This window comes from Staurois parvus, unplaced genomic scaffold, assembly GCF_062004578.1.
Source record: "Staurois parvus isolate SC_StPar_1 unplaced genomic scaffold, SC_StPar_1.0 ptg000187l, whole genome shotgun sequence".
In the NCBI taxonomy this organism is placed as follows: Eukaryota; Metazoa; Chordata; class Amphibia; order Anura; family Ranidae; genus Staurois; species Staurois parvus.
Genome location: NW_028317983.1, coordinates 1 through 21374, shown reverse-complemented (window position 1 = coordinate 21374; position 21374 = coordinate 1). Strand labels below are relative to the sequence as shown.

At 42.7% G+C, this 21374-nt stretch overlaps 1 protein-coding gene across 1 annotated transcript; it reads left to right on the top strand.

Annotated features, from left to right (window-relative positions):
- The first annotated feature begins 1290 nt into the window (after positions 1 to 1290).
- Positions 1291 to 12980, top strand: LOC149462018 (elongation factor 1-alpha). Its single transcript, XM_089677548.1, has 7 exons — positions 1291 to 1715; positions 3839 to 4018; positions 4760 to 5056; positions 5306 to 5456; positions 7591 to 7847; positions 10216 to 10450; positions 12727 to 12980. Exons 1-7 carry the CDS (start codon positions 1569 to 1571, stop codon positions 12843 to 12845), a joined length of 1386 nt encoding a protein of 461 aa, XP_089533674.1. The 5' UTR covers positions 1291 to 1568; the 3' UTR covers positions 12846 to 12980.
- The last annotated feature ends 8394 nt before the right edge of the window (positions 12981 to 21374 follow it).

Below are 21374 nucleotides of genomic sequence, written 5' to 3'. Positions count from 1 at the left end.
GCCCCTTATGCCCATCCTCAGCTTCTCTAACTTTAGTGGGCATATTGAGGATACGGATCAGGCTAGCTTCACACTGATGCTTTTTTTTTTATTTTATTATACAGTTTAGGTTTTTTTTTTTTCCTTTAGGTGCTCCCATTGACGTCTATAGGGCCAAATGTTACACCAAACGCAGCGCCTGCCCTTTTTCCCCCAAGATACACATTTCATAGGTGTGAATGGGCCCCATAGACAATAATGGGATTCCTCTTGTTGCAGGACAAATCGCACAGGTGTGAACCAGGGAACATACCAAAAATCAGAGAAGCCTTAGCCCTCATGCACACTGGACGTTTTCCCACATTTTTGCTGCGTTTGCATTTTTTAGCGCTTTCTTGGGTAAAAAAGTCTAAAAACGCTGTTTTGCCGCGTTTTGACACATTTTTCAGCGTTAGAGCGTTTTTACAGCTAAAGAACTCCTCTATAAACCCACTAGTTCTGGGGTTTTTCTCCAGCCAAAAAACATGGATTACAGTCTATGTGTGCAGGGACACATAGGATAACATGCTGGGGGGTTTACTAGCTGAAAAAAAAACCATAAAAAAAAGGTCAAAAGCCAAAAACAGCTGCTGTAGAAACATCCAGTGTGCAGGAGGACTTAAGCCGGCCATACACGGGTCGAATTCTGAAAGAATTTTCCATTCGAATTTCGCCCCATTAGTGGGTCACAGAAACAGACGATTTTGGGTGACCATCGAATCTGAGTGATCGGGCATGTTGGAAATTTTTTGAAAAACAAACGAATTTCGAATCAATGATGGGAGAATCGTTCGGGAAATATAAAGCTGTGACCTGGAAAGAAAAGAAAATTGTTGGCCATGAAAATTCTTTTCTATAGCAATAGGTGAAAGTGAAGGCTTGGTTGGTTGACTTTCAAAATCAATGGTGGCGTAATAGGATTATACAATGCACAAAATGTCTGATTTTCTAAAGAATATTTGTTCAGAATTCGACCCATGTATGGGCTGCATTAGCCTTGCTGTGCCTGGCACCACCTTTCCTGCAATGTCTTCTCATGCTGATAGGGATGGACTGACCATTTGGAAACTCGGGCACTGCCCGAGGGCCCGGGGTCAGTAGGGGGCCCCATGAGATGCCCCTGGTACCTTTTTCATAGGCTTTTTTGAGTTTGGGCAAGGACACAGGGGCCCCATGATCTCCTATTGCCCGGGGGCCCCATGAGTTGTCAGTCTGCTGGATGCCTAGCAGGCCCATTGACTGGCATCACTCACCCAGCAGGTGCCCCAATAGGGAAGGTATTGGAGTGCTGTAAAGTCACCAAGCACACGTCTCTCCATTATTGTAACGTCTGCAGGACCTTTTTCCGTCTACACTGAATGGGTTAACCAATAATCATCATTTTGATCATTGTAATAAGCTGGGTCTTCCCCAGATCAGGAGGCCTCAGCTGGTATCATACTTCCCCATTATCAGCGGCTGGTGCTATATAGGCCATCCAGGGAACCAGCTCCCAGCCCCACAATAGAGGTTAGGTGTGCATTGTGAGGTTGTAGAGAGAAGAGGAGAAGATGACTGACAAGGGAAAGCCCCATCTGAACATTGTCATCATTGGCCATGTAGACTCTGGGAAGTCCACCACCACTGGTCATCTCATCTACAAGTGTGGCGGGTTTGATCCCAGATCTCTGGAGAAGCTGGAAGCGGCTGCTGGCCAGGTAAGGAAGAATCTGGGTTATGGTTTATCTTTGTTCTGGTTTGACTACCTGAGAACTAGTGGGCAGCATAGTGGCTAAATGGTTAGCACTTCTGCCTGGCAGTACTAGGGTTGTTGGTTTGAATCCCAGCCAGGGACAGACTGACCATTTGGAAACTTGGGCTCTGCCCAAGGGCCCGGGGTCAGTAGGGGGCCCCATGAGATGCTCCTGGTACCTTTTTCATAGGATTTTTTGAGTTTGGGCTAGGACACAGGGGCCCCATGATCCCCTATTGCCCGGGGGCCCCATGAGTTGTCAGTCCGCTGCTGATCCCAGCCACGGCATCACCTGCGTAGTTTACATGTTCTCCCTGTGCCTGCATGGGTTTCCTCTGGGTACTCTGTTTTCCTCCCACACTCCAAAGACATGCTGGTAGGGCAATTTGCTCCTGTCTAAATTGGCCCTAGTATTTATGAATGAGTTGGACTACTTTTGCAGTAATCTGCGTTTTTGCGACAGGCGTTTTTGCTGTGCTTTTGAGTATTTTTTTTTTAAAGGACCGGTAACTTAAAACTGCACTAAACTCTTCTCAGAGGTGCTTTTCAGGTGTTTTCCATTGATTTAAATAGTAAGAGGTGTCTTTGGGGCTTTTTACTCCCCAAAGATGCTACAAGCGGAGGTTTTACACCACAAGCGCAACGCCTCAGTGTGAAACCAGACATAGATATACATTCACATATATAGGGAAGCGTTTTTCTCGAGCTTTTCAGGTGCTTTTTATTAATGCAAAAACTCTTCTATCTGAAAGTAGGGATCCTATGCCTCTTGAGGGTTAGTGCTATACAAGTACCTGAAATAAATAAAACTGAGATTTCTGGGACGTTCGCCTATCATGTCTGTGTTCTAAATGGGGTCTGAACTGATGTAATGCAGCAGATCTTAGACTGTCCACTGACCCTAAAGAGAACCAGTCATCATTGGCTTACGAAAGATCTTCAGTTTTAAATGTGCAGGTTTGTCTATAGAAGTGCTTATTTACCTGGTTATCATGTGAGAATACAAGGCCAGGGGCGGACTGACCATTTGGAAACTCGGGCACTGCCCAAGGGCCCGGGGTCAGTAGGGGGCCCCATGAGATGCCCCTGGTACCTTTTTCATAGGCTTGTTTGGGCAAGGACACAGGGGCCCCATGATCCCTTATTGCCCGGGGGCCCCATGAGTTTGTCAGTTTGCCCCTGTACAAGGCCCAGTGTCCTCTACTACTAGGGAGCCCGTTTATTTCTCCTGTGAGCTGTTAGCATTTTTTTTTTTCTGATCCCACAAGTTAAATTTGTGTTCTGTCCATGCACACTATTTTAGGCTATTAGCATTTTTTTAGCTTGAATGTTTAGGAGCAGAAAAAAAGTGTTTGCAGCATAGTGTGCAGGGAGTCTAAGATGCATCTCTAGGCAGAACTTTTATTAGGTTGGCTTAGTTCCCTGTTCCAATGACAAAATTCAGTTTTGGCTTTTCCACTCAATTTTCACTTCTAGTGACGATGGTCACCGGGATAACTAGAGGTTGAATAGCCAAGGTGGGAACACAGACAGCACTGACATTGAGGTTTTAAGCTTCCCCCTACCCTATGCAAAGAAGAAACTGCTTTGGATGCACATTTTCGTAACTGAGGGATGGGGGTGGCTATTGGGTAGATTCCGTTCACTTCCTGTCCTGTAGAGACGAAGTGTGGAAATATATCCACAGTGAGGTGCCCTCCTGGTCACCAGAATGGGTGTCCCCAATGAGAGATTCTAGTCTTCCTATTTGGATGACATCTAATCTATTTTTTTTTTTTTTTTTTTTGTCTGAATGATGGTCATCCTAACAAGTGGGATGGAACTCCCAGTGGGGACACACAATTTTATTGACAGATGTTCTAACCCCCTTATTAAACTGTCCAAAACTAGGGTTACAGACATGGACTCAAACTTTGTAGATTATTGTGGTTTGTATACCTGTTTGAGTAACTTCTAAAGTCTAATGGTATATGAGAATGAGTGGGGTATGCGTACTTGGTAAATATATCCCCAAATGTATTAGGAGTGAGGGTGGGGGAAGATCACTCAACATTTTTCTTGTCATGACCTCCAGAAAATCTATTGTAGATCGGCAAGAGCTCGTTCAAGTTTGCATGGATCCTGGATAAGCTGAAGGTGGAGAGGGAACGTGGAATCACCATTGACATCTCCCTTTGGAAATTCCAAACAAACAGATATACTATCACCATCATTGATGCTCCTGGACACAGGGACTTCATTAAAAATATGATCACCGGCACATCCCAGGTGTGTGACTTCCATGGTATTAATGGCAACAAGGCTTTGGGGGATTTTTGGTCCTGGGTTCAACTGTCAAAACCTCATCCACATGGCATGCTTCCACTTTAGAGCTAGCCAGACTGTATTCATTGAGGTCTAAGAATGTCTGGCTTGAAGTATCAGGCACACCTGAATCAAAGATCTTGTGTTCATGGTGTTCTCTTGTGTAGACATTCTGGAAACAAACCTCTATTGAGGTTCTTGCTTGGCGGTAGTTCATAGCAGACTGTGGCAGAATTACTGCTGATGCTTGAGAATCTCATCCAAAGGCCAAAAAAATGCCTCTGGATCACAAAACTAATCAAAGTAGGACTGTACAGCTGCAGATGAGTCTTCTATTACAAGCACTAAAGTGTAATTATAGCCAAATATTTGTGAAATATTTTCTTCACTTCTGTAAACTTGTAATTCCATAATGGACGTACTAATCTCTCCCCTCCTATCCAAAAGTTGAAAGTTCGTATAGATACTCTAGGGTCCAGTCACATTTGTGCAGAGAGTGGCACCCCATGGCACTTAAGTAGCGTGCATGATTCACTACATACATTGCTGCATTTCCTTTCCATTGCAAAAAAGGTCATTGGTTTTTCTTTGTTGTGGTGTGTTGGCAGCCCTTTTGTTCTAAATGAAGCACCTTGACGCAATTGCTCAAGAACTAATGTGGCTTCCTCATCCGTTTTTAGATATTAAAGGTCTTCTTGGTTTCAGGCTGACGTGGCTGTGTTGGTGGTGTCTGCTGCCACAGGTGAGTTTGAAGCTGGAGTTTCCAGGAATGGGCAAACCAGAGAACATGCTTTGTTGGCCTACACCATGGGTGTTAAACAGCTAATTGTCTGCGTGAACAAGATGGACATGACCGACCCACCATACAGCCAAAAGAGGTTTGATGAAGTGGTCAAGAATGTGACAGTCTACCTCAAGAAGATTGGCTACAACACCACCACCATTCCATTTATCCCTGTGTCTGGGTGGACTGGAGAGAACATATCTTCTCCCAGTCAGAAGGTAATATGTGAATCTGAAGTGTGATTGCATCTAGGGGAGAGGAAAAAAAGCAATGTGTAGGCTTAAACGATGGGGTGCTCATGAATGTTCTTGGTAAACAATGACTTGTTACCACTTGGACAGTCTTGTTTGTGTAGAAAACATCTACCATGTAGCACACTCCTGTAAATGATAGCTGAGCTATTCACCATTATATCATAATATCATTGGTGTCATGTAGCCGTATTCAACTTATCTCTTCTCTTTCAGATGGGTTGGTTTAAAGGCTGGAAGGTAAAACGAAAAGAGAGCTTTTCAAAAGGCCAATCTCTGCTTGAGGTCCTTGACTGCCTTGTTCCTCCAGTGCGTCCAGCCAACAAGCCACTTCGCTTACCCCTACAGGATGTTTATAAAATAGGAGGTGAGATGTCACAAACATATTTGAGCTCAACTTGAGCACTTTCAGATGCATCTCTGGATACCATGGATATGCATAGAGAAGGGTCCCAAACATGGCACACCTAGCAAAGCCATTTTTTTAAAACAAAAAAAGTGAAAGCGGCTTCATGCTCAGACATGGGACATGGCTTTGGATGAAGCGGGCTAAAACTGGCCATACATTATACGATTTCTTTCTACAATTTTTTTTCCCTTTTTTTAATATTTACCAAAACCTTATGAGGTCAAATCTAAACACTCTAAATTTGTATGCAATCAGGCAGACCCTTGCACTACGAAGTTGAAGACAGATATAAAGAAAATTGTAGAATGTACGGTCAGTCTATTGGCTTTGCTAGGTGTGTGGTGTTTGGGACCTTTCTCAATTCATATCTACAGTATGTGAGGAGTTGGACAGACTCCAGCCTCTATTTCAGAAATCACTGGATGGATTTACAGGCGCTTGAGCAGAGATCAGTTTTGAGATCTCTGGATACCACTTCATACTCTGTATCCATGATTTCAGGCTTTCCACTACTATAGAAAACTCTTTACATACATTTTACATCCCAACACTGGTTCATGTGACTTTGGTGCAGATATTTTAACAAAAGTGCTTTGCTGCTGACTGAATTATTGTGATTAGAGTCTCCAAAACCTTTTGTTGCCTAAACAGTCTGGCACAGGAGCAGCTCATTGCTCATTAATTGCATCTACCACACTCCTTAACCATTGCCTTAGATTTGGGGATCAGTCACTAGGTAGATGCACTATATTGCCAAAAGTATTGGGACGCCTTCCTTTACACGCATGCAAACTTTAATGGCATCTCAGTCTTAGTCCGTAAAGTCAAATTTTGAGTTGGCCCCGCCCTTTGCAGCTATAACAGCTTCAACTCTTCTGGGAAGGCTGTCCACAAAGTTTAGGAGTGTCTATGGGAATGTTTGACCATTCTTCCAGAAGGGCATTTGTGAGGTCAGGCACCAATGTCAGATGCGAAGGCCTGGCTCACAGTCTCCTCTAATTCATCCCATAGTGTTCAGGTCAGGACTCTGTGCAGGCCAGTCAAATTCCTTCACTCCAAGCTTGCTTCTCCATGTCTTTATGGACCTTGCTTTGTACACTGGTGTGCAGCCATGTTGGAACAGGAAGGAACCATCCCCAAACTCTTCCCACAAAGTTGGTAGCATTAAATTGTCCAAAATGTCTTTGGTATTCAGATGCCTTAAGGGTTCTCTTCACTGAAACTTGGGGGGCCAAGTCCAACCCCTGAAAAACAACCCCACACCAACTTTACACTTTGCACAATGCAGTCAGGCAAGTACCGTTCTCCTGGCAACCGCCAAACCCAGACATGTTCATGGGATTACCAGACAGAGAAGCATTATCCATCACTCCAGAGAACACGTCTCCATCTTGTGTGGCCAAATGATTGTGAATGCCAGACATCACACATACCATATAGCCAAAGGCTTGTTAAAGCCTCTACAAATTGAGTAGGGTTTCCAGTGAAGGGTACCTCTCACTATGCAACCTGTGTTCAGACTATTGCATTGTAACAGTCCGGGGAAGGCCATCTTCTGTTTCATGTCTGTGTGCAAATTGTCTCCATAAAGACAACGTGAGTTTAGTGAATTGGTGGCCTGCAATGAGCCCTGACCTCAACCTTGCTAACACTTGAATAATTGCCAGCCAGGACTCCTCACCAAACATCAGTGTCTAACCACAAATGCTCTTTTGGCTGAATGGGTGCAATTCCTGGAAAGCCTTCCAGGAGTTTGGAGGCCACTAAAGTTGCATGGGGGCAACTATACTGATCCCCATGGTCTTGATATGGGACATCCAAGCAGGTCAATGATGTGATGCCCAGGTGTCTACAAACTTTGGCCCATATAGTGCACTGAATACTTGAGTCATTCTCCAATTTACAAAGTTTTAGTACCAATTCTTTCACTGCATGGTGAATGAGTACACTCAAGTTGGATGTTGGTCCCCCTATAACATATAACTAAAATCAGCAATATAAATTTTAGCTGTGTAAATACAATTTCCCCTCCCCAATGCTTCCTTTTGTAAACTGCATGTAGATCACACTTGTACAACTGTCTCCTCCCCAGGCATTGGTACTGTTCCTGTGGGTAAAATAGAGACTGGGATCCTGAAGCCAGGGATGACCATCTCATTTGCACCCTCAAACTTCACTGCAGAAGTGAAATCTATAGAGATGCACCATCAGCCTCTGGAGACGGCTTTTCCCGGGTACAACATTGGATTTAATGTGAAGAATGTTGCTGTGAAGAGTCTGAAACGTGGAAATGTTGCTGGGAACTCGAAGAGTGACCCACCAACTGAGGCCACCAGCTTCATAGCACAGGTATGCTGCAGTGTCAAGTTCCTACAAATGTATCCCAAACACCAAGTATTAACCAGTGTGAGGTACCCATCAACCGTTTGTACAATGTCCAGACAAAAGGCAAAGGGGGCTACATGGATTTTCAATCCCTCAGGCTGTCCAGACGATGGCAAATGCCAAATGGAGAGACTTCCTCACAAAGAAAGTAGCGCTTAAGTGGCACTGTGACCATGCTAAGGACATTAAAATATAACTTAAAACAAGCCTTTACTGATCACTGTAGCTACTGTGGAGTAGTTGGTATGCAACATCAAATTTTAGTTTTGGACAGGAAAGAGGTGTTGGAGCATTGCAAGGTTTAAAGGTTTGTACTGTGGTTGGTGTCCTGGGGAGTTTCACCCTCTGCCCTGGTACTCTTGAGAAAGGAGAGTAGGAAATGTAAAATTTTAGTGATGGCAGAAGATGTTCTATCAACTAATGGGCACAAATGTTCTGGAGACAATGAAGGTGGGAAGTCACCTTTGGGAAGACTTCTCATTTTTGAGGCCTAAGACAGGAAGTGAACGAAACTTACCAAGTGAGAAACCACAATCTGTTAAGCCCCTCCCCTCTCCCATGTACATATCCTCAGAGGGTTCCCTTGCTTCAGCAGCCTGCATTGGCATGAATGGTGACAGTACTCCTTGGTTATTGGCTGTTCTGGGCTGAGAATTGTCTCCAAGACAATGCACTGTCACAGGGCTGAAGGTCACGTGCTCCTGCACATTTTGAAGCACTGAGTATTGTGTTCTTACAAAGGAAGGAGTGGCGAGGGATCACTGGTAAGGCCTCATGCACAATGCTGCATAAATGGGAGTTCAAGAGCTTTTGGTGTTTTTGCCAAAGCCCCTGAACTCTAGTCTGTACATGGACACAAAGGCTTTTATCTGAGTTGAACAGCAGCAGAGTTTAGGCACAGTTAAACATCCCTCTTCTGAATGCAAAAGAATCTCGTTCAGGAGAGGAACGTTTTGGCCCAAAAAACTGACTGTGTAAATGTGCCTAAGCGCTTGGGTGTTCATTTCAATGGCAAGTACTCTGGTCAATGTAATGACTAAATGTCCAAGTGCTAAATGTTGTACTGCGTTTACATGCACTTGACGTGTTCAGTATTGGCAGCAGAAAAATGTTCCAGTGTACATGGAGCTTAAAAATGTATAAAGGGTTGGGGAGGCCTTTCCGGAGACTAGGTAACATTCTTAAAGGGGTAAGTGCACTTTTTTTTTTTTTTTTTGTAGGTTAAAGTGCATGTTTTGATGCAGGAGCCTGTAAACTATTGCACCAGCAATCGGCAGATCACTGGTGCCATGCAGGACTCCTGCAGACCTGTCAGTATATCTGCTTGCCTGTATGTATGGCCAAGCAGATATACTGGCAGGAAGAATCCATAAACTACCACGGTGCTCATTGATAACTGAGAATTAAGTTCATGGGAGTACAAACAGACAGCCACTAAGGCTGTCAGGACTTGTAGTTTTTTTTTTTTTATTCAGAGGACTGAGTGATGTGGCGGGAGCCCTGCACAGCTGCGTGTGACAGCTGGGGGGGAACTTGGGAAGTGGAGACCAGTCTTGGTTACATGTTACACCCTGAATATGCATTTAACATGTACAACTTGGTGCGTGTACAGCCCAAATGTTCAGATATTGGATAATTTTAAAGGTTTAGAACTCAAGTGTTTGTCATAGCTTGGTAGATTCATCCTTTGTCCTGGGGACTGTCATTACACATGCAGGGGTGGGCCAGATGGGTGGGTGCAGTGGTATTTGTGAGGGGTGGCACACCACATAGACAGTTCCTATCTACAAGCTGACAGGAGTAGTGACGGCAGCTTCATTACTCCTGTCAGCTTAGTGCTGGAGGAAACTAACCAGACCTGGTGAGGAGAGCTGGGAGGAGGGGCTGGCTGTAATTTCTCATTGGGACTGATGGATCCCCACTGTGCAGTGTTTTTGAGCCCCCCCAAAGCAGAGCATGTGGGTAAGAAAACAGTGGAAATCTGGCAACCAGTGGCATCTTGTGTGCCCCCCTATAACTCCCTAGAGTGCTTGAATTTTATTGGGGGGGAGGTTGGTGCAGTTTGGTATCTTCACCCTGAGCCCTCTGTCACAGCACTGCAGTGATGGGACAAGTAATGGTCCACATAGCAGGTTCAGGATCTCTAAATGGGGACACCTGTTCCTCCCACTTCTATCTCTGGGACAGGAAGTGAAGGGAAATCTTGACAATGAGACAGATCGCAAAATGGTTTTAACCTTTACAATACATACTCAAATCCTCCTTCCTGTCTTGGTCCTCCAAATTGAATTACTTTACAGTGCATTGAGCTTGTCCTAAACTTGTCTTGTAGGTGATCATTCTCAACCATCCTGGTCTTATTAAAGCTGGATACTCCCCAGTCATAGACTGCCACACAGCCCACACAACCTGCCAGTTCTCAGAGTTGCAGGAGAAGATTGACCGCAGATCAGGCAAAAAACTGGAAGATAACCCAGCAGTGCTGAAATCAGGAGATGCTGCCATTGTGAAGCTGAAGCCCATCAAACCATTCTGTGTGGAGAGATTTTATGACTATCCTCCCCTAGGTGAGTACCCAGCTCTGTACTATCCCTACTTCTGGTGTAGGTAGAGGACCTAACCGCAAGTGGAGTGTCTGGTGCAAAACTGAAACTGCTGAATACGCTACAAAGAATCTGATATTATGCAGGATTGTTCTTGACCTTCTGGTGCAGGTGAAAAACAAACACCTACAAAGAGGAGTTGTGAAAAAAAAATTTCACAGAAAGTTACATGGACAGAATGTGATACTCAGAATTCCCAAAAATTATGCTTTATTACACAATTATAAGTAATAGGGTAAATACCCTGGTTCACCATCACCTCAGTATGAGAATTTCTCATACTGAGGTGATGGTGAACCAGGGTATTTACCCTATTGCCTATAATTGTGTAAAAGCATAATTTTTGGGAATTCTGCGTATCACATTCTGTCCATGATGTAACCACTTTCTGTGAAATTTCTTTTTCACAACCCCTCTTTGTATGCATGTCTTGGTTACTGGGGAGAAACCATATACTGGGTGATACAGCATTTTTATGAACCTCTACCCTCTTATTCTTTGAAGAACAAACGCCTAGCCTGTTGATTGAATATTCCCAGAAATGCTCCTACAGTTGCAGTCTTGTACAGCTGTTCAATCTTTTGGGGGCCGTTTATAAAGGCAAATTCGAAACTGAGTGACACTTTACAGTAAATGTTGAGTTGGGTTTTTAACCACTTATGACAATTTAGAAGTTTTTCATTGTAAAATCAGCATTTTTGCTAGAAAATTACTTGGAACCCCAAACATTTTCTGAAAGCAGAGGTCCTGGAGAATGGTGGCTTTGGAATTTGTCACACCATATTTGCACAGCCCATTAAAATGCAAACTTTCAGGAGAAATTACAAATGAATTCTAGTGTACACAAACACAATAGAATACCCAGCTTTTGTAAAATATAAGATGCCAAGTAAATACTAAATGTCAAGATTTTAACTGCACATGCCTGTGAAATGATCACAAGCTACAGTAACAAATGGTCTATAGGTGACGCTTTTACAAGTTAGTTTAGAGTTTGAATTGGAGTCCTAAAATTACTGCTGAGACCTTTGTGGAGATGCCACATGTGGTGCAATCAGTTTATGTATGCTCGCTAGACTTATTGGACCCCTGATGCCCCCCCACAAATGAGCACATGTCATGATCACTTGGCTGAGTCCCAGCCAGGGAATGGTGGCTCTCAAACCGGAAGTGTCCTTGTCAGAGGACAGGCCTACCTAGAGTTTAGGTTTTAAGGAATATGGAAACTGCCTCTAGTGCAGTGAAACCACTCAACCATGGCTTTCTGGCTCCTGTGAATAGGTGCAGTTCTCTGCTGAGTCGCTCCTTTTTGGGGGTTATTTACGCAAGCTGGAAAGTGAAAAACCTGGTGCAACCTTGCAAACAAATCGGCTTTTAGGTAAGGTTGCCAAGCTTTAATGGAACAAGCTGAAGTTAGAATCTGATGCAGCTGTACATGGTAGCCAGTTTGCTTCTAAGTGCACCGGTTTTGGTAAACCTCCCCCTTGTCCTCTACCCACCTTCAGTACTGCTCCTTGTAAAGAATACAGAACCAGGTATTTTGTGGTGCTAATTTTTATGGAATTAATAAAAACAATAAAATGGATCCTACAACTGCATCTCTCCCTCCAATTGACTTCACCCCCTTCCCCCTACAACCATGGATCCCCCAACAGCCAGCAACAGACCCTCCATCATGGCCAACTACCACTTGCATTCAGTGCTAGAACTGCTTTCCTGCAAAAAAGCCACGCAGGTAAGACTGTCTGTTCTTTGCACCCCAAGGCTCCCATTGCCCTTTTTCAATAAGAAAAATACACTGCCCAACTATCTTTTCAACTATGGGCAGTTGGAACATGGTGAGGGTGGAGAAGCAGTGTTAGTCTAGTAATGGAGGACTTTACTATTGGATGGAACTAAATTTTGTATATAGGCTAGTTGGAGCTGAGACTGACTAATCTTGCTAAAGTTGAGGCTTGGTTTCCCAAAATAGGGTTTTTCTTTAAATTCCTTTTGTTTGGAACTAGGAATGGGGGTTACACAAGCTCTTCTGTGATGGACTAGAGGGTCACCTGCAGCTACCAGGATCAGGAAATTTCTACTGACCATTCACACTAGAATGGTGCTTCCACCACTACCCGGGAATTGGCATTCAGATTTTCTAAAGATGGCCATGACGTGATCATATACAAAGGATTACAATGTGAGGTTTGTTGCAGTCTGTGTAGGTTTATTGTAATGGCATGCAATTTTGTTTGCAGGGAGATTTGCAGCGCGGGACTTGAAGCAAACTGTTGCTGTAGGTGTTGTGAAATCTGTGGAGAGGAAGGCGAGCAGTCTGGCCAGAAGACAGGCCCAGAAACCCATCCTGGTCAACTGAGGAATAATACTGTTCTGTGTCAAGTGGTTTGTTTGTTTTTTGTTTTCTCCCTTTTTATGTAAGGCAGCAGATAAAGCTGCTAATACAGTGACACAAATTATGTTAAGTCTTGTGTTTAATAAAATGTGCAGTAAGTGGTCTGTCTCGTGTCATGGAAAGCATTTTTCTGGTCAGGTTTTTCACTCCCAGCAACCTTGTACTTGCACAAAGCATCCTTCCAATGTAAGGGGAATTAACAGCTCTAGTAAAGGCTATTGTGCTCCTGGTATGTCTGACATTTTTAAAATTCCAGGCTATTTGGTTAGTAGTCAGGAAAATGTTCTGTCCAAGAACATGATAGGAGGTATGGAACCACCCACATCATTGTATGGTACCAAGAAGCCTTCAACAGGTTGAGCTGTGTAGCTGACAGTGTAAATTGTGAAGTTCTGGGGGTAGAGAACTGCATAAAATGTTGAGACATGGGAGTACCAAGGTCCTCACCCGTTAAGGATGGTTGTTTGTTGTAAATGGCCTCTACCAACTGTAGGGCTTGAACCACACTTGTTTAGCAAAGTAGAAATGTCAGGCCATCCAATTGACTGAATTGTCTGAAGAATGGTTGCACAGAACTAAAATTGGCAGATTAAAGTCTCTATACATATATTGTGACATTCTAGGTGCATAATGGTGTTTTTAAAGTGGACTCGAGACAATTTGAAAGTCTCCCTTGCAATGGGGCTGTGCCTGCACTGTGGGGGTTACCTGCTCATTTGCACCTGGTGGGCATTAAAAAGTTGATTTACTTACCCAATCTGCCATGCTGGTAGACCAATCCCTGTCTTTGGGTCCTGATGTTGACTGGTGCAGGATCCATAGTTCTGCATTGGATGATGCCAAGGGCCAGTCCACTGCAGTAGCATAGAGGTGCTGTCTGCTGGGGAGTAGAGGATTGAGTAAGAAAAGCACTTGTACTCTCCCCCCTAAAATGAGCTGCATCTACACTGCAAGGGAGAATTTTCAGTTTCCTGGAGTTGGCAGAGAATCTTCCAATAATGCAAGTGTACAATCATATGCACATGTTCCTGCATTAAAAATGGCTGTGTGTATAAGTGGGTGCTGCAGCGACTATCGGCTGGAACAGAACAAAATCGGCAAGGGAGAAGTCACCAGCACATCGAGGATCACCAATATGGGTCCAAAGATTTTAATGAAGGATCACAGTTACAGCAAGGCAATGTTTCGTTGTCTCGCAGGACCCCTTCATCAGACATTAAGTCACATGCCTGGTGAAGGGGTCCTGCGAGAGTCAAACATTGCCTTGCTGTAACTGTGATCCTTCACTAAAATCTTTGGACCCATATTGGTGATCCTCGATGTGCTGGTGACGTTTTTCCTTGCAAATCTTCCAATAAGACACTGTTGTCAGATGTTAATTGGGGATCTAATCCTTCCTGCATCCAAAACCTTTTTAGGCTCAATTTACACCAATGTTTTAGAGAAACACTACAGTCCATTTAACATGGTTTCCTCTGGAACACATTCACATTTTGAGCTGCATTTTTGGAAAGGGTCAGACTTTTTTAAAAGCAAAAAGTGTTTTGCTAAAATAGTTAAATGAAGCTGCTGAAATGTTTTTGCGTTTTCTATTCTGCCCAGCAACAAAGCAGAAGAAAATGCAGTAAAAACACAAACTAACTGCCTTCTGTCAGTTTTGCAGTGCTTTTTTGCAAACGGCATAGTTGTGAACTGAGCCTTTTAAATGTACTAATTTGCCTAAATTTGGGTAGATATACTGCCCCCCTCCACTATTTATTTCAGGTACTTATATAGCGCCGTCAATTTACGCAGCACTTTACACATATATAGTACATTCACATCAGTCCCTAACCCTCAAGGGGTGTACAATCTCTAAGGTCCCTAACTTGCATTCATACACATATTGGGGCCAATTTAGACAGGATCCAATTAACCTACCAGCATGTCTTTGGCGTGTGGGAGGAAACTGGAGTACCCAAAGGAAACCCACGCAGGCACAGGGAGAACATGCAAACTCCAGGCAGGTGATGCTGTGGTTGAGATTTGAACCAAGGACCCTAATACTGCCAGGCAGAAGTGCTAACCATTTATCCACTGTGCTGCCCACTAGAAGTGGATGTTATTAGGACATATACCAGCAGACAAGGAGGAGTCTGATGAACCTAGCTCAGATGTAACGCATATTTGTAATGAGCCTCAAGCTTTGGTAACGTATAGGTGCAGATGCTGTGTGGCAACATAATCCATACATTTTCCCCAGATAATGTATAGAATGGAGACCATGTAATCCAAACTTCATGTTGGGGAAGATTGCTAAATGTGTTGCAGCTGTGTATAGTAACTAATCAGGTTTTATTGTCAAAGCGTAATTGAACAAGATGAAGTTAGAAGCTGATCGGTTACTGTGCACGGCTGCACCTGATTCTTTGTGCAGGGGATGACAGATTTCCATATAAATGGATCTTGTGCTGAACTAAGCACATCAACATCAGCATTTCTGAACAGTCTCCTGGTCACATCAAACCAGACATTGAAATAATGCAACTTCAGTAAGTCACAGGATTTCAAAGTTGAATGGCATGCCAATTTCAGGTGAGATTTGCAAGACCTCTGACACAAATGTCTATGCTAATTGCACCAAAAGTAGTTCATGAATTATAGAAATTGGTGCGGCTCTGACCAAGTCAGAACTGCACCAATCTGACTGCTCTAATTGCTGACAATAGGGTGTGACTTGGCATGTGATTTCAAGTCGCATGCCAATTTGCATCCAGCGTGACCTGGGGTGTAAGGCCTCATGCATACTGGATATTTTTACAGCTGCTGCTTCTGGTGTTTTTGTTTTCCCCTTACAGCCAGTAAACTTGCCACCATGTTCTCCTGTGTCCATGCACACATAGGCTGTAAAGTGTTTTCTGGTTGTAAAACTTAGTATCTTCCATTTTGCTTGAGGTGATTGTAGCCGTATTGGTGCATTTGCGACAAACAATTGTACTGTCTGTGATACTTTTTTTTTTTTATTTGCACTAACCTATATTATGACCCAAAAATGTCATACAAAATTGTTAGTGCAAATAAAAGTATCACGGACAGTACTCAATTGTTTCTGGCTGTAAAAAAAAAAACCTCAGAAGTAGTTGGTTTCAAGATTTTTTTTTTTTTTAAGCTATAAAAATGCTCAACTTTGATTAAAAGCTGAAAAATGCAAATATCTGTTATTTGAGCCTGAATATGTTGGAGTATAACTTGCAATAAAAAAAATTCTCATGTTTTTGCATTAGCTTTTTCCAGCAGCATTCTACAGCCAACACTGCTGGCATTTTTAGAACATCCAGTGTGCATGAAGCCCAAGATGTACAAACTTGAAAGTTCTTGTGGGTTGCGAGTGTTCCCAGGAATCTGTGAGGAGAAGCCTCTCCAGAAGCCAGAGCTGTGGTATTAAGTGTTTATTTGAGGTGGGAGTAGTTTGTAGGGCAGAACTTGGATTTTCATGCGAAGGATTAAATGCAGTGGTGTACATGCTGCCACCATTCAATTCTATGGCTTCTGGTTAGTGTGCAAAACTAGTCACGCACAGCCTTGTAGTGGGAGATCTCTGGTATTTAACGAAGTTGAACCTGGATGTGTAGGTATACAGTGCCTGGGGCCCAAATTAAGTTTTTGGGTTTTCTTTTGGATGGCCTGTACTGGGGGAAAAAAGACTTACAAGGTGTGTAGATCTATTTCAAACACAATGTGAGGTATCAGCATGTTGTATATGACATACTTGGCTGAAAATCGCTGACGTAGATTCTGATGCTCCAGTCATCTCAACTTACCTCTGGGTTCCATGCTGTGTGGCCAGCCTGCTGCCTTCTGCACACACAAGGGGGCATCTATTGAATTGTTTTGCAGTTTCTAAATAATGCAGAACGTTTCTGATTGAATCAGGTGGGGCACATGATATTGCCCCCCCCACCCAATCAGAACATGCAAAGTATTCTCTGAATGGGAGATGACCACCTGTGTACACAATGCAGGAGAGCAGCTGCCCCTGCCCAAAGCCTAGAAGCTAGGGGAGAGGGCCAATTGAATCATGCTTTGCTGGTTTTTTTTGCCTTCCTCTGGATCAACTGTGGGTGTAGGATTATAACTTTTTTTTTTTTACATGTTTGAACTGGATGGACTTTTTTTTTTTTAAGACAGGACTACCCTAGTGTTAAAAAAATAAAAATTTGGGGGCAGTTAAATATAAACAGTTGCATATTGATATTTTGTATTTTTCAATTATTTTTATTCCTATTACAACCACATAGTTTTAGGCCTTCTTGAACATGTTGTGTAGGCTTACCATCGCTACCATGTAATAAAAAGGCAGCTGCCTATAGAATTTACACATCTAAGTGACTCCTCCCTCATCTCAACTTTTCAAAAGGCTCCATACAAAGTTTAAATTGGAGAAAAAAAGTGAAATAAAAAAAAAATCTCCTGTGAGCTCTTTTAAATAACCCAAAATACTCTGTATATCCTGTAGGGGAAAAACAAAACTGATCCAAAACCATTTTTAAAGTGACTGAGCTATCCTGCCCAGCTAAGTCAGCCCAAGAATATTTAGCAACTGACAAACATCTGGGTGTTTTATATGTCAACCTCCAACTGCTCACTGTGGTTCCACATTGGGTGTCATTACTGAGTGCATAATGGGGATACTGAAGATCATTTGGACTGTGTTCCTCTGCTGGAGGGACAGATAAGCATTCACATTTTCTTGGCTTTTTTTTTTTTTTTGTGTGTGTGCAAAATTTACTTAAAAGATAACCTTTTGACAAAAAAAAATTTTGCAGGTCAAAAAATATGCATTTATTTTTTGTTGCAGGAGCCTGTAAAGCATTGCATTAATGATCAGCATAGCTGTGGTACCATGCAGGTCCCTGTCAGCATATCTGCTTGCCCGTACATCCCATACAAGCAGGCCGAAACATTGATAGGAGAAATCGATGAACTACAAGCCGACAGCCGCAAAGGCTGTCAGGACTTGTAGTTTTTTCATTCAAGGAGGACTTTTTTTTTTTCTTAAATTCTGAAAGCTAGCAGGAGGGTGCAAAATTTGGTTCAGCTCTGCATAGAAACCAATCAGCTTCCAGGTTTTATTGAACAAGCTGACATTAGAAGCTGATTGGCTACCTTGCACAACTGCACCAGTTTTAGTAAATGTCCATCATTGTGTATAACGACTGTACCTTTGACAGAAAAGAAGTCTCTGCAGGCTGGATGGCTCCCTCAGTGACAGTGTGCTGTTTGCGGACCGCTGATGATGGCTGCTGGTCTGCCACTGATCCCCCAGGATACAGCCCGCCCTCTACACTTATTTGCTGAAGAAGGCAGGCAGTGATGAAGTAGCTGTGATGTCACTCTGCCTAGAGACTGAGGCTGTGGGCTGGAACTCTCACTTTATTATTGGCAACTGAGGAGCCTGCTTCTTGTGTTAATCTGCCTGTGTGCCAAATTAAAAAAAAAATCTGCATTATTTTTGATAAAGTGATGGGGGCCTGGGCCCCTACAGGAGGACAATTGGTATTCCTTTACCAGCAGCCCTGCTGCTGGCTATTTATTTGTTTTTTAGGTACTTATATAGCGCCGTCAATTTACGCAGCGCTTTACATATATATTGTACATTCACATCAGTCCCTAACCCTCAAGGGGAGTACAATCTAAGGTCCCTAACTTACATTCATACACATATTGGGGCCAATTTGGACAGGAATCAATTAACCTAACAGCATGTCTTTGGAGTGAGGGAGGAAACCGGAGTACCCAGAGGAAACCCACGCAGGCACAGGGAGAACATGCAAACTCCAGGCAGATGGTGTCGTGGTTGGAATTCAAACCAATGACCCTACTACTGCCAGGCTGAAGTGCTAACCATTTAGCCACTGTGCTGCCCAATCTTTTGTTCAGACTGAGAGTGGTCTTTGTGTTGGAAGCACACAGCGAATGCGCTTTTAGCACATAAACATCAGATGCACAGCGATACATACAGCATGTGGGGAGTGTTAGCATTAAAGCCCACCCTTTTGCTGCCAGGCACATGTGTTAGACTTTTGGGGTATACACCAAAGTTTTGGTCCATCAAGATCAAAATATGACAACTTTAAGGCCTGTGGCGATGCGCTTTTTAACCCCTTCACGCCTAAGGGTAAAACAAATCGAAATGCCTAAGCACAATTTTGCAACATTGACATGTGTTAGTAAAACCGTACATATCATCACAACTACTTTGTACATCCAGGTGGATTATACCGTGTTTTTTTCAGGACAGACTGGGCTTTCATTTGGTGGTAAATGGTAATGGATAGCTCCTAATTTATTTTTTATCATCAAAGGAAAAGTGGCCCAAAATAGTAAAAAAAAATTATCATTTTTTTTTTTAATTTAGCTGTGTTTATTGTTACTACCATAACCTACCACCAAAGAACACCCCAAAATACATTTTCCAGCTCTTGACGATCGCAGCGATAACATATATGTGTATGTTGTTTGTACCTGTAGTACAGCCCAGAAGTAATAGTGCGCATTTTGTCTTTTTTTTTTTTTTGTACCTAAAACACACTGACACCAATTTTTTTTTTTTAAATCCTGACCTTGACCTTTGACCCTGACCCAAACACACTGGCACTGAACTAGATCAAACCTTGATCTATTTTTTTTTTTTCTGTTTTAATATTTATTTATCCTTTTTTTTTACAAACATTTTTTTTCCCTCAGGAGTCAGGAGTTGGAGAGCTACAATGTATCTCTCTCCTCCATTCATAGAGAGAAAAAAAAACAAGGGGGCCGGGCTGTACAGTGACTGATCACTGTGATAGCCAATCAGAGGCTATCACAGCGATCATGTGACCCTGAATCAGGAGTTATAACGGGACCCAGAGCTCTCAGTGACACCGCGGTCTTTGTGCTGGGAGCGCGCAGTGCGGTGCGCTCCCAGCAGAAAGATAGGTACGCAAATATGCGGCCCCACAGAAAAATGCCCAGTTCTGTGAGGCCGCATATTTGTGTTACATCAGTGTCAAGGGGTTAAAAAAAAGCTTCATCCTTTTTATGTGCAATTGATAGCCCCTGCGTGGACGTGTTTTGTTGCTCCTGTCTTAAACTGTTTAAAAATTAATAAAAACATTGAAATACAAAAAATAATTTCATCCGATTGAGACACTTCTGAGATCATTCAAAATGCATGGACAGGTACATGTGACCTGCAGATGACTGCCTTCTGATCTGCTTTAAGGCTGATCTCCAGATTTACTTTCACTTTAAACTAGTTCATTTGGCCAAGCTGGCCCAACCTACGGTAATAGGTATGCCCGCTGTATAAACTGTCTCAGCTACATACAGCATACAACACTTTGTTCCAGCTGAGACGCAAACATCCTGTTCCACATACAGAAACATGGAAGTGAGCGCTGCTCAGCCATTCATAGGCAGGTCTGTATTCTCTAAATGAGTACAAAGCTTCCTCTGACTGGCTGAGGTGGAGAGGCAAGCGGATGACATCACAATCATTCTGAGAATACAAAGCTGCCTACGATTGGCTGAGTGCCACTCAGCCCAACCCAGTTTTGTTCCAGGTGTGAGAGAGGAAGTTCACATCCCACAGCTGAAACAAAATGCTATATACTGACATATAGCTGAGGTTACATCCAGTTATACAGCGCACCCAGCAGGCAGCTGTTAGTGTAGGCAATATTTTGATTGGTCCAGCTTGGCCTAGTTAAAGTGAAAATAAAGATGGAGATCAGCTTTAAGTGGGTTTTGCACTCCCATAGACTTTTATTGGAATGCATAATGGCTGTTGACAGAGGCTCTTCGAATGGCTGAGCAACAAAAGGATCCCTGTAGATTCAGTGAAAATGTTAACAACGGTCAAAAATAAATGAAGCACTTGTGTAATTATAGTCTATTTTAGCCTAGGGAAGTTTCATTTATGATAAATAAAAATAATTAAAACCAGGTTTTGTTTGCGGTCACTTTATACATTTTATTTATAACACGGAATGAATAATAAAAATAAACTAGTAACCTAAAAATAGTAAATACTGTACCATGGTTTTTAAACTCTTCGCAAGGGAGACTTGACATCCAGCACGTCACTGCGCTCTTACATACTCTACGTCTAATATTTGTGTTAATAAATAAGTCTAAATTGGTCACTCCTGGATGATTTACACGGTTCTGAAAACATTCTTCAAAGCCCTAGCTTAAAAAAAGTACTAAAAAATATAAATAAAGGTTTTTACATGCAGAAATGATGTGCCTTAAATACTAATTTGCAAAATGCAAATCAAATACAAAAGTCCAAAGAAATGAGAGAAAAACGTAAGAGAAACATAGCTGCCGATGTAATGCCATATACTGTTACACTAAAAATAATATAAAAAAAAAATCATACATTTGATGTGCACATTTAAAAAAAAAAATCCTAACTGACCAGTTACAAAAGACAATGATTAGTAACTGGAGTGATTCACCAATATATCT